The sequence below is a fragment of the Caloenas nicobarica genome, chromosome 14, assembly GCF_036013445.1.
Source record: "Caloenas nicobarica isolate bCalNic1 chromosome 14, bCalNic1.hap1, whole genome shotgun sequence".
Lineage (NCBI taxonomy): Eukaryota > Metazoa > Chordata > Aves > Columbiformes > Columbidae > Caloenas > Caloenas nicobarica.
Genome location: NC_088258.1, coordinates 9833074 through 9846847, shown reverse-complemented (window position 1 = coordinate 9846847; position 13774 = coordinate 9833074). Strand labels below are relative to the sequence as shown.

The 13774-nt window shown below is 54.3% G+C and overlaps 1 protein-coding gene across 1 annotated transcript in view; it reads left to right on the top strand.

Annotated features, from left to right (window-relative positions):
• Positions 1-3711: 3711 nt before the first annotated feature.
• LOC135994608 (syntaxin-binding protein 4-like) overlaps positions 3712-13774 on the top strand; it is a 42777-nt gene continuing 32714 nt past the window's right edge. Inside the window, exons 1-2 of the mRNA XM_065645301.1 lie at positions 3712-3779; positions 13624-13697. Coding sequence (XP_065501373.1) covers positions 3712-3779; positions 13624-13697 — 142 coding nt within the window. The remainder of the gene's footprint in view (positions 3780-13623; positions 13698-13774) is intronic.

Below are 13774 nucleotides of genomic sequence, written 5' to 3'. Positions count from 1 at the left end.
ACCCATCACAGCTTATGAGCTGGGTATGGGGATACTCAGCCCTGGGGACTTTTCAACCATGCTCCCCAATGAAAAATGTTAGGATTGAGCTTTGGATGGATGGGGGTGGGAGCAAAAATATTTGGAAATTTCTTCCAAAAGCTGAGACACTCAGTGAAACACAAAGCAACAGTGGATCAGCCAAAAATCTCTTTTATTTTTCTGCGTGAGACTTTTGAGAGCCCTCCTTGGAGGGGCCAGCTGAACCACTCACTCCTGTATCAGGTGGGAAGGGAGTTGCCGCTTGCAGCTGGCACGGTGCAGGGAAGCTGGGCACCGAAACACCTCCACGCTGCTGCTTCCTTCTCGCTGGCTCCTACGTGCGCAGGAATGCGGCAGTGCTCGTTCCTCGCTGGGCCTGTGCTGGGCGAAACTTCCCTCAGCTCCATTTAAGGCAGGTTTTGCTCCAAAATCAGCAGCCAACCTGGGTCCTCCGGCCCCATCCTGCAAGCCCCGATAGCTTTAAATGGATCTTGTGCGATGCAGTGGCTCAAAGGACCAAGCTCGGGGCTTCATCGAGCTGCAAGAAATAAACAGAATAAAAGAAGTGCATCACTCTCAAATGGAGCTGAAGGATGGGAAAGCTCCTGCCCAGCAGGGAAGTGGCTTTTTCTGCTGCACTTGCTGGTATGAACTCAAGTGCCATCAAGGGAGTTAAACATTGAACAAACACCAAGCAAAAGCTGGTGCTAGCAGCCAAGCAAAACAAAGCCTGAGCGAGGCCAGTGCTCTGACTCATTTGGCATGAAAATGCAGCATGGAATAAATTAAATCTGGCTCTTCCTCATCCTCCCAGTGCGGTACCGAGCGGAGGAGCTGCGTTGTCACTGTTGGTGTAGCTGAGCATGCTGGTGTGGTGGATTTGGGGTGCTGCTGCCACCTGTACCAGGCTGGAGGCACCAAGTGGTGGCACACACAGGCCATTGAGGAGGGTTGGGGGGCATCTGTAACAAACTGTGGGGAGATGGACAGAGGGGCCCTCCTGTCTAGGCAGGTCCCTATCCTGTATCCTCAGCCATGGCTTTCAGAAAGGCACTGTATGGCGGGGTTGGTAGCATCAGTATTTTAAGACTGTGATGTGCTTGACACATCTGAGGTGGTGACAGCTGCTCTTGGTCCTTATTCTCCTGTCTCATGAAGGGATGGAGAGGGGAGGGGGTCTCCAGTCCCCAGTGGGGACACGCAGGTGTCCCCTCTGCCTCATGTGTGGCACGGTGCTGCGGCACTGAACACCCGTGCAGGAACCCTGGTCTTGTGGGAGCTTGGAGGTGAGCTGTGCACCCCAAACTGTCACAGTGGTCTTGATGCTGAAGGGGGTCCCACTGCCCACAGGGGAGCATCACCCACAGTTGAGGTCCTGGCCGGGATGCCCCAAGGCAGGGTCCACCCCAGCACAGACTCCCCAGAACCCATCGAGAGGGTGAAAAATGTCAAGGCTCCACAGCAGGCTTTGGTCTGTGATGTAAAGATTGGGAGTTTCCGGGGTGTAATGTTTGCATCTGTACAAATATGCAGATGGAGCGCACCCAGGGGCAGCTGCCTGTGATGGGCGAGGGAGATAATGCTCCTTTTCCGCCAGCACGGAAGTTCTCGGAGGAAAGGGCAAGGCTGTGCCTCGTTCCCGGCACGTCTCCATGATTCACCATGCAAACCCAGCTTGGGGGATGCTGTGGGCAAGGGGGGACACACCTGTGGGTTGTCCCTGCAGGTTCCCGGCAGCTGCAGGGAGGGAGGTGACATGATGCCCAGGGCACTGGGCACCTTGGTGGAGCTGGACTACTGGCACCAGGGCTGGACTGGGGTGGCCTTGCTGTCCTCGCAGCCCCTGGGTGCTGTTCTGCCCCGGAGCAGGGTGACACCGCCTTTGACAATCCCAACCAGTGAGACTGGGAGAGGCTGGCCCAGCCCAGCGCCAGCTGCGGCACCCCTGCACCCGCCCGCTCCCTGCGGTTTCGGCAAACCCTGCCGCCCGTCCTCTCCCGGCACCAGAAACCGGTCCCGGGGCTCACGCCCGGCACCGCCTGGCACTGGGTCGTGACAGCCCTGGGAGTGGGTGGCTGTCCCTGCACCAGCACAGAGTAGCAGCAGGCAGGGGGGTTCACTGGGCTGGGGAAGGTCATACACCCCAAATGCGCTGTGGGGTGCCCCTAGGGAGAGGGGGCCTGGCCAGGGATGCATTGCAGAGGGCCGGCCCCGGGCAGGGTGTAAAGCAGAGCTGCACCGTCTAAGGTGTGCAGGCACTAAGTGCCAGTGGTGGAAGCTGTCCCAGGCGGATGGCTGTGTCTCCTCAGGGGAGCTGTCACCAGGCTGGGAGGTGGCAGGTGAAAAGGATTTTGGCACCAGCACATCCTGCACAGTCACTCAGAAAGGATGAGGAGCAGGATCAGCCTTAATTCACTCCCTTCTCCCAGGCAGCCTGCGGGCTGTCACCCTGGGCACGGGCGCGTTCTCCTGAGTGGCTGCCGGGTGCTACAGGGCCCCGTGCACACCTGTCCCAGGTCCACCCACCAGCCTCCTCCCTCCTCTTCATCATCCCGTGGGTGGCATGTGATGGGGTGGCTGCACTGACCCCAGGGACTGAGCTCTCCCAAGTCCTTTCCCGTGGACACTTGTGCCCTGGCTGGAGATGCCACAAGCCACCACCGAGTCCCCAGGAGCCCATTGTGTCCAATGCCTGCAGGATGCCTTGGCTCAGGCAGCAGTGTCCAGACGGCAGATTGTCACTGTCCCTACCGTGTGGCGTTTCCCCAGTTAGTCCCCAAGTATCCCAGCGTTACGTGGAGCAGAGAGGAACGGTGGGCAGAGGACCTGGTCCATGGTGGGGCTGACAGCTTTCCCAAGGCGTGTGGGATGGGGACAGACAGATGCATTTCATAATCCCTGGGACTCACCTAATCCCCAGGCACTCAGCTGCCCTGGTCTGGGCCCATGGGACTGTGCTTGGTGGAGAGAGGGAGAAATAGAATACACATCGCACAGGAGGTTGATGCTCATTTATGCAAGAATTGTGCCCCAAATTACATAAATACTTAGAAAAGCTGAAGCCTGTTGGTGGTGACTGGGGCACCGCAGCCTGGGCTTTGTGCTTGTCAGTGTCGCCTGCAATTGGCTTTAAGTAGTTTGTTGTGGTGGGTTAACCACTGATTATAACCATCATTAATGATTATAACCATCATTGATAGCCACTACAAGTACAAGGCAAGGGGGAGGACCTCACTGGTAGTGGGGTGAAGGGGTCATCCTGCTAAAATAAATGCTCATTTTATTAAACCGGGGGCCCTGCCAGGCAGGGAGAGGCCCCAGCTGATGATCGGACACCTTCACTGGGTGCTATGGGGGTGCCATGGCCTTGGCGCTGGCCATGCCATGCCTCGAGCAGCTCTGACCCCGGCGGGGCTCAGACCTGCTGGCTGGAATTATCTGTACCACAGCATCTCCAGGCAGCGGCACAGCCGCTCCGTGCCTGGCCAGCACTGCAGAACTGGAGACATTGGCGGGGTTTAACTGGGGGGAGCTGGGAGAGGGGCGATCACATGCTTGTCCGCCTGGGATTAGATGTGACTGTCTGTGCCAAGGAGCCGTGCAGGCCACCGGCGCACTGAGCCCATGGCCCCGGGCAGTGGGAGCCGGCCGCGGTGGCCCTGAGGGCTCGGTGGGGACGGGTAGCCCCAGATGATGTCCTACCTCCTGCCCCCTGGCCGGGACCTGGAGCACTTCGACGGGCTTTCTCTCATTTATTGGTAAGCAGGGCAGGATGCTGCTGCACCGGGAATGGGGCATCACTCGGCATCTTGGACCCCATCTTTGGGGAGCGGCGTTTGGGACGTGTTCAGTGATCCTGCAGCTTTTTGCGGGGTTTAATTCAATCCATTCTGGTGCCCCCTCTATCGAGGACAGGGACTCACAGGAGTCCCACAGCACCTGCATCTGAGCTCTACCAGGATGGACAGTGCACAGGTGAGGCTGGTATCAGCCAGGGGTGGGGAAGGGTATTTATTTTGCAGGCAGCAGCTGGGGAGGCATCTACAGCCTCTGCAAACAGCTGTGGGTGCTCTTGCTCCTGTTGCAGCCCCAGTGCTGGGCTCTCCTGTACAACAAAACTAATCTCCCTGAAGGGACTGTGTCCACCCCGTGCTGGTGCCCAGGGACAGGTGGGTGCAGAGTGGGGACCCCCACGTGGGTGCGGGGAAGGCAGCAGGCACGGTGCAGGGGACGGGAGGTGACGGCAGGCGCTGGGCGGCTGCAGATGTCTATGTAGGGCAGAGAGAGCCGGCGGGAGCGCGGCTGCGGCTGGGGCCAGGGTTCAGAGCGTGCGGCTTTAGCCGATTAACTGGGGGTCAGTGGGCCGGATCCAGAGCCAGTGGGGGGCCCAGAGGGCTCTCGGGGCCACTCTGAGGTTTGGCAGAGACTTTCTTGGGCTGGCTGAGCCTCAGCGTCACCCCAGGGACTGAGAGCCCAGGGCACCTTGCAGCCACCGGGAACCATGGACGCTACTGAAGCACAATCCGTCTCCTGCTGAAGTAGGTCATTGGAGCGAGGGATGGGGGTGGCAGCACCCCATGGGGGTGAAGACAGGCTGGTGAGGGTGGCACCCCTGGGGTGACAGCTATCCTCACCCAAGAGGTCAGTTTGGGGCACTGTGCTGATGCTTCCCTGCTGCTTTTTGGGTGCAGAAAAGGCAGAATCTGTTGCTGGTCAGAAGGAGGTAGTGCAGCACAGGCTCAGCCTCACCGAAAGGATTTTGGGGGGCACTGCCAGGCAGGTATCAGGAATGGGTGCTGATGCTATGGGGCTGTGGTGTGTGTATGGGGGCAGAGGGAGCTGAGGCAGCGCCATACCCCTTCCTGGCAGTGTCAGCATCCTCACTGGGATCCCTGGCACCACAGGGCTGCTAAGCCCCACTTCCCTGCACTTGCAAGGCAAAAATACTCAAAACCCATTTTCTACTTCAGAAATCTGCTTATGTGTTGGGGTTTTAGCTTGAAACCTCCCCCGCCTTATCCTGCTGGGCTGCGCTTCGTGTGGATGGAGAGACCTAGCTGAGGGGCGTCTGGTTTTGTGCCAGGGGACCAGCCCCCGTATGTGGCAGGTACCAGATGCATTGGGTGGCCTTTGGCTGTCTGGTGGCTCCGCTGGGATGCAGTGCAGGACAGCGAGCAGATGGCATGCAGATAACACCGCAGCACTCTGATAAGTGTGGCCCCACTCTGCCACTGATTAAAAGATTAATTTTAGAGTTTGAAGTAGGAATTTAACAAATAAACATGAGCCATGAGCAGGACATCACCTGGCATCATCGGGTCACAGAGTGGCAATTGACGGGGCGCGTGGCTGGACCGGCAGCTCATCCCTGAGCACCGGTTTCTCGCGGCGGTGATGCCGGTGTGACACCGTGGGGCACTCCCGGCTTCGCTACTCGGCAGAGCGGCTGCTGGAGGCTATAAGCGGGTTTTGCAATGGTGGCTTTTGTGCAAGAGCTTTGCCAAACCCAGCAGGAAATAAAACAGCCCTGAAGGTGGCCATCAGTGTCAGGCAGGTCTTGTGGCTGGTGGCCGGACCATGCTGTGTGTGCCATGGGTGGGTGGTACCTGCTACCAGCTCCTCACTGGGCACAGCTGGGGTGCAGGACCAGCTCGGTGCTTCCCTCAGTCCTCTTTGTGTCATTATTCCTGCCGTGATTGTGGCTTCTGCTAGAGTCTGGGTTTGGGCACAGAGATATTTGCAGCTTGAGGATGAGTTGAAGTTTTTCCCCGACCCTCTGCACCAACTTCTGCCAGCTCAGTGGTGTGTTCTGAAATCTTTCCTAAAAACGTTATTTTCCTGTCTTCCCATTCTCAGTCATTTCCCTCTTCTCTTTCTTTCCGTCTTTTTTTGTTACACATTCATTTGAGTTCTCCGCCACTGTTCTTGTATTTTACCTAATTGGGGAAATTAATTAATTTGCCACTCCCCAGGGGACCTGGAGACCCCAACCCTGAGGACAGACTGGTGGCCTGGATGGCAGAGCAGGGTCCGCAGCCCCCACCAGTGACCATCCCCTGTTAATAAGTTTATAACCAGTCCAATCCCACAGCCCAGAGGATTTAGAAAGGCAGGCAGGTTAATAATCCTGTTAACCCTTCACAGGAGCTGATGCCCAAATAGGGGCCACAGTGTGAGTCCCCAAGCAGAGCAACTCATGGGAGGAGGAGGAGGGAGGAAGGCTTTCCTGCATGCAAGATGCCACCGTGCCTTGCTCCTGCTGGGGCTAAAATGAAGCAAGATTGTTCCAGCTTTCCCCTGTGATTGTATTTAAATTGCTGTAATCCTCATCTCAAGTGGATACGTGGGAGGTCTGGGCTGAAGAAGATGTTGGGGGACAGTCATCTCTGCTGGGTATGGGGCTCTGGTGTAAACACCTTTCCCAAAAACCTCTAGCAAACCAAGCCTGACCTTGCTTCCACCTGAAACAAACTGTTTTCCTAATTACTGCTGGACAGGCTAATTAAAGAGGCCCTTTTGCCTTTTCCTCAAGCAAAACCTTGCCGAGCAGCATGGGAAGAGCTGCGTTGATGGAGGGGCAGCAGGGACCTGAATTTTAGATAGCAAATGTTCCTTGGGATCAATCCCTTGTGCTGAAGAAATCTGTTGGCTGAGAAGGACATTGGAAAACGGGGTGAGGTTTGGAGGAGGGTCAAAAGCAGTTGAAGAATGGCAAAGCCTGGCCAGTAGTGGGAGGTGGCATTTCCATCTGCCTGTGGCCTTGGGGACTTGGTGGTGCTGGCTCATGGGGCAGACGCACTGGGAGAATGGGGTGTTCCTCCTTGAGGAGTGAGGAGATGCATCCAGCCCAGGGTAGAGACATCTTCCTTCAACAGATGGAGAAGCATTGGAAAACTGCCTTGGCTTTAAAAACTCCTTGCCTCTCCGTCTTTAGACTAAAAAGCAGACTTTGATTCAGGCAGGAGTGAAGGGTGATCCACCACTACAAGGAGTGGGGAGATGAAATGTTCCCTGGGAGCCACCCTCTGACCTCTGCAGCTGGAGAAGACCCATGCTCAGCTCCAAGGAGTGGAGCTGTGTCGGTGAGGGGGGCTTGGTAGGATGGGGTAGGGGTGCTGCAGCCTCTGTCTTTCCTCAAAGGAAGAGCAGGTTCCTTTCCCTTCTGGCCTGGAGGACCAAGCCCCTTTGCAAGGGACACTGTGGAGATGAGGCGCATGGCAATGACCAGGGCTGGCTATCCTCTCCTTAGGGAGGAGAGGATGGGTGTGCAGCCATGCAGGTGGTGGTGGGAAGCAATCGCTGCCCCTGGGCAGGCTCTCCCATCCCTTGGGATCCCCCTCTTTGTTCAGAGGAAGGGGATGAAGGAGCACTGAATTCTACACAGCAATGGAGAGGAGGAAGGTGCCTGTAGGGTGCAGAGACATCAGCATGTGGCTGTTAGCAGAAGGACTCATGGGGACAAGCTTTCTCCATGAGTGGTGTCACTAGGAAGAGGCAGGACCCCTGGGGAACAGTGTCACCCCACAAGGGCCAGTAGCACCTCTTCATCATCCAGCGCAGAGCAGCGAAGATGATTAAGGGAGTGGAGCATCTCTCTTATGAGGAAAGGCTGAGGGAGCTGGGTCTCTTTAGTTTGGAGGAGACTGAGGGGTGACCTTATTAATATTTATAAATATATAAAGGGTAAGTGTCACGAGGATGGAGCCAGGCTCTTCTTGGTGACAACCAATGGTAAGACAACGGGTAATGGGTGCAAACTGGAACACAAGAGGTTCCACTTAAATATGAGAAGAAACTTCTTCTCAGTGAGGGTGACAGAACACTGGAACAGGCTGCCCAGGGAATCTGTGGAGTCCTTCTCTGGAGACATTCAAAACCCGCTTGGACACCTTCCTGTGTAGCCTCATCTGGGTGTTCCTGCTTGGGCAGCGGGATTGGACTGGATGATCTTTTGAGGTCCCTTCCAATCCCTGACATTCTGTGATTCATCTGCCACCCCTCCTCTGCCTGCAGGTGGGTGGCCGGGAGCTGCTGTGCCCATGGTTGGGCAGAGGGAACCACCGTGGGTGCGTGGAGCTGCCAGTCCCTGGCTGCTCCCCACAGCACCTGCCTGCATCCCCCACCAGTAATTTCAGCAGCGTGGTATTGTTTATTCACTCTTCTGTTCAGACTTGTCTGTGAGCATCCCTCAGCTTATGAGCTCATCTGAAGCGACTCCACGTGTAATATTTATGAAAATGATGTGGGCTGTGCTGTGACTGTGGACAGTGTGCAGTTGCTTCCCAGCTCCTAAGCAGCTGATTTCTTTTGATTTAGTATCAATGCTTTGTAGCTGATCCTGTAAGCAGCACAGTTGCATTTTTCTGTTTTCTAATCAGATGTAAATGAGTTTTCAGCCTACTCTGATTTTGTTTTGTCATGACACAAATCTTGAGTCATTATTAAGCAAGTGCTCGGTGCTGCCTGGGCAGCCCTCTGCTCCCACCACAGCTCATGGCATTGGTGGGATGTGGGCAGAGACCGTAATGTGGTGCCCTGACTAGGCCTGCAACCTTCCACCTCAAAACTTCTTATTGCCGCATTCTGGAGCCGAAAGCCTTCAGACAGACCTCGCCGCTGCTGCAGGATGTCTCTTCACCTCTAATTCCCACCCACACGAACCTGCTCAGACCCTGTTCCTCTGCTAAGCTGCACGCAAAGGCTCCCTGCGGGCTCGGTGATGCTGCTGCCCAGCTCTGGCATGCTTGTGCCACTGCTCTGCTGTGCTCAGGATCCTGCTCAGAACAGTGACTTGGTCCTGGCCCAGATGTCATGGGCAGAGGAGAGGTGTGTGCTGCCCAGTGTGGAGGGCAGGGGTTTGGGGCCAAGTCACCCAGTGAAGGTTGCCCCGGATTGGGCATGGCCAAAGCGGAGGTTGAAGCTCAGAGGAGTCAGAAGATAGACCAGGGAAGAAATGCAGAAAGGCCTTTTATCCACAGACAGGCTGAAGGCTGCTTGCCCAGAAGGTCCTTCGACCAATGTATAGTGGAAAGGTGGATAATAACGTAGCAGTGACTTGCATCTACTCCTGATTTTCTGTTGGGTAGAAAAGAAACTCTCATAAATTTTGTTGCATCTCCACCTAAACCATTGCTTTATATCTCTGATCCTAATCGTGCTTTCTAAAGCAAGAAGACTGAAGTCTCCTGCCCTGGGCACTGAAGGGCAGGGAGCCTCGAGGCAGCTCTCCCCTCGGCAGCACAAGGCTTGGCTGGAGGCAGGGAGGACTGCATAACTGGTGTTTAGGAGAAAATCCAAATTTAAAATACTCTGCCAGGAGAACTCACAGCAGAGAGAAGCAGGAGAAAGCATCCTTCCCATGGAGTCTGCAGACCTTCACGAAGGGGCTGAAAGCTAGCACCTGGAAAGTCCAGGAGCTGCTTGCTGCAAAGCCTGGAAGTCCAGAGGTGCTGCGTGGCCTGGGCAAACAGCCCTGCTCTGGTGCAGTGATATGTACTGGTCCTCCTCAGCTGAGGAAGCAGTAGAGTTGTCTTCTTGGCTGTCCCACCTGCTCCTCTTCCCTGAGGGCCACCTGGTTGGATTTTCATTTGCTTCACTACTTTGCAGACAAATGTGGTTTATTGCAACATCCAGCCCAGCTGGTATGAAGTATTGGCACATGGGAAGGGAGAGCATGGCTCCAGGTGCAGCTGGCAGCAGTCGGTGGGACCATGGTTGGTGGGACCATGGTTGGACTGCTGAAGGATTTGTTTTTGAAGGTGTTGAGCACCCAAGCTCCAAACAAACACATGTCTGCTTAACACTGACCACGGAAATTGTTCACTGAGATGCAGAAACCAAGGTGGAGGAACTACTGAGTTGCCGTGCAGATAAATTCTCCCATTTGCCTGTGTCTTTTGGGTTGGGCTGGTCTGGCTCCAGTGAACTCTTCCTGCAGCCCCTCTGAAGCTGGTCAGGGAGGTCACCTTGTCCTGTTGGCATTGCCTCCAGCGCTGTGCTATCCATTCCCTTCAGCAGTGCTGCTTTATTCCAGCCAAGGCTCTGGCCCGTGACTCAACGGGGTAATTCTGTGAACTAATTTATTAGCAGTGTCTCAAAGGATCTCAGAAGGTTGCACATTGAATTTTGGTGGTGGGATGGAAATTGTCTCTTACTGGGACTGGGATGATTATTAGTACATTAGAGGACTCAGAGTATGATCATTAGTGTAACTGGCAGGAGGCTGGTGGGTGAGGGCTGCTCGGGCATCCCTTCACAGGTGAGCTGTAAAAGGCCACTCTAAGATTGAGATGGTGCTGGGGTGCTCCTGCCCCTCAAGGAGCTCTGTCCTGGTGTGGACCAGCCTCCCATCACAGGAGAACAGGCATGGTGGGGGGTTACCGCACTCCAGGGGATTTGAACCTGTGTGTCTGCTCTGCCACAAAACTCCCTGGCCAGCCTTGACCGAGTAGTACCAGAGCTGGGAGTCACCAGGCACTTAGACCATCCTGCCTTAATGGAGCATGATGTTTGGCTCTCCGTGCCCTGGATACTGTCTGCGGGATGGCAGGAGAAAGAACATTTCCCCACTGTTGGGTCAGTGTGAGGTTGAGAAGCTTTGTGAGGCTCTCGGTGCAGGGAAGGCTGCAGCCATTCAGCAGACTGGGAAATGGCCCCACATACAACCCTCCATGCTTAGCTGGGTTTGGCCAGAGCCTTTATGCAGACATAGAGTAGGTGCTGGGCATGCCTGGCTTCCGTGGGGTGCATGTAATATACTGCCAGATGCATCTATGTTTGATGTCTAGTTGGCACTATTTATTCAAATTTTGGTTTTTCAGCTAAATTAATTCATTTCTTAGGAGAGTTTTGGCCACCTAAAGGTCTGGTCTGCTCAAGTTTCTTATATTTTATCTGAATGCTCCCAAATGGAAGGCACTTAAAAAAAAGGAGGAGGGAGGGTGTGGGCTTCACCTGACTATCGGGGAAGCTCTTGCTAATAAAATTAGTTGTTTACACACGGGATGCAGGACCTGTGTCCTCCCACTGCCTGCAGCTCCAGAGGAGCATGTTTCCTGGGAATTTATCTTCATTTCACACTGTGCCCACAAAGATCACAGCCCTGCTCCTGCTGAGCCCCAGGGTGGCTTGTTCCAGCTCCATCCCTGCTTGCTGGCCAACTGTGGATAATCTCATTTCATGTCTCTGTCTCCACATCCCACAAAACAGGGGTCACGCTGCTTCTGCAGCTGGGTGATGTGCATCAAGACGGGAGTGAAAGATGCTGTTTAAAGGCACATCGTACTTCTGACCCCCCATCGGATAGTGGAACAGCTGAATTTGTTTTGTATTAAGGAGGAAATGCTGTTGACTGGAAAAGATGCTAAAAAAAAAAAAAAAAAAAAAGCCTAAACCACCCTAAACCCCCAAGTGCCACAATCTGTTATTACTTCCAAAGCTTTGCTATGGATTTTAAGGTTTTAGGGATGGTGAGCACACATGCCCTGCACTGAATTCTGCCCTCCATCCCTGGAAGGGCTGTTCCAGAAGATGCACAATAGGATGCATCCAAATAATTACCCCGTTGTGTTAATGATGAGTGTGGCAAGCCCTGCGGGGGGGGCTGGGGAGCTCCCTTCCGACTTGTTCAGGAAGGCACTTGCGATGGGCTGTGTTGGCTTTGGCTTGCGTAAGCTTTAATCTAAAGTTGGAGATGTTTTTAGCTGATCTGTGTTAATGTTGGGTGGAATTAACATGCATACGGGGAGACCACGTGACCCCTCCGACCTCCCTCTTTTTTTTTTTTTTCCTTTTCTTTTTCCTTTTTTTTTTTTCCCCATCATTTTAACGGATTCCTGCCAAATCAGAGTGGCTGGCGCCCAGCAGGGCTGGGCTGCCGTGGCCAGCAAGATGCCTGCCGTCTCTGTCCTTTACAAGGGAGTCATCATCATCAGCAGGTAATCCCCCCGCAGCCAGGGCAGGAGTCGGGGAGGGGGCATGGGGCAGCCATGGGGGTCCCGCCGGCCACCTCCCTCCAGAGAGCCAAGAGTGATCTGCTGTGGCTTCTCCAGGAGCAGGGTTTGGTGGCAGGGATGGCTTGTGTGCAGCAGAAAGAGCCGAGGACATCATGACCAGCACCTGGTTTTGGGTTTCGTGCATCTCTAGCATTAGCAAGGCTTCTATGCCGCCTTTCATGCGTCCGATCGGGGATAAAAGTTGATTGTATCATCTAGGCATCTGCTTTACAGAAACCTCTGTCCTTATGTTTCAGCCCGGTTTGAGCTATTTCTGTTTACTGGTGGCGGAGATGCCTTGGTGATTTACTCAAAATACTCTGAAAATCCTAGATGGTAAATTCAACCAGTTTGGGCCCAGGGCTGCTATGGCTTTCTGGGATGCCTTCAAGCTCTGTTTTCTGACAGCCAGTTTTTTGTCCAGTCTCTTGAATATACAAAACATTGCAAGAATAGCAGGGGGGCGGTGGGTATTTTTAACAAGGAGAAAAAGCTTCCAGTCTGATTCTTAGAGGTGGGTGTTACTGGCTTTGCAGAATAGCTTGATATTTTGGATGCCTGAAAAGAGAAGTCCCTGAGGTTTATTCCTCTCCTCTTTCCCCCCAGGCTGGAGGAGCCTGTTGTGCCCCACAGTGTTGTTGCTCTTCAGCTGCATCCTGATTTGGGATCTGATATCAATTCAGAAACTCCTTTTCTCTTGAGACTTAAATCCTGGGAAGTGGAATGTTTTGGGACCCCCCCCCCACACACACCTGGTTTCCCACCTGGCACACCTGGCTCTGGTTTTTCAGATCAAGGTCCATCCATCTTCATGTTCACCCATCCTTAGGAAACTTGACCACCATGGGCTACCCAAGGAGGAGAAACACTGGTGGTCCTGGGTTTGGAGTCCAGGGTCCCCAGGTAGAGCAAAGTGGAGCTGAATGCTTTCAGTGTCATTTATTTGGAGCACTCCCCCTTGCCAGATCGTGTTTCAAGGGAGACTGTGGGGCAGTTGAGAGAGTTCCTTGGTGCAGGGGAAGCTCGGGTGTGTGATGCTCTTGCACCTCTTGCACCCGCTTTGGCTCATGAGGAGAAGCTTCCACCCTCAGCCTGGCGAGGCTGGTACGTGAAGCGGCTTGGCAGATCTTGCACCCCCGCTTTTCCAGACCCCCTGCCAGAGGGATGGAGGCTGCCTGCATTATAAAACCTCTGGAGCGGATCGTGCCCGGCTGTCTTCATTACAGGCTGTCTGTATTTGTGAAACTGCTTTATCCCCGGAACACTGGTCCGAGCTCTGATCTCATTTCCCGGGAGCTGGACAGCTGTCCAGCCCCGTTAATCTGGCGTAATGAATCACAGATAGGTCCATGAGATTTGCTGGGTGGGGAGGATGATGTCCAGCCCTGCACATATTCTCTCATTTATCTCTATAAACTTTGAGGAGGGTGGGAAGGGGTTGCTTTTTGGCAGTGCAGGCTTGATGTGCAGGGCTGTGTCCCTCAACCTGGGTGTCTACATCATTCCATGGGCAACATCTGGAGTGGTGGGAAGGATGTCCTTGTGCACATGTTGGTTGGGCATGTCTATTTTAGCCCATAAAAGAAAGATGCCTTTTTCTCTCTCCCAGGACACTCATGGGACCATATGGGATGGATCGAGCTGTACATTGCTTTGATTTCTACGATTGTGCAAATGGGCTGGGTGAGTACAGAACCTCTGCAAGGGACATCAGGGTGGGCTGGAGCAGCTCAAACATCCCCCTGGGCCCCAGCACCTGT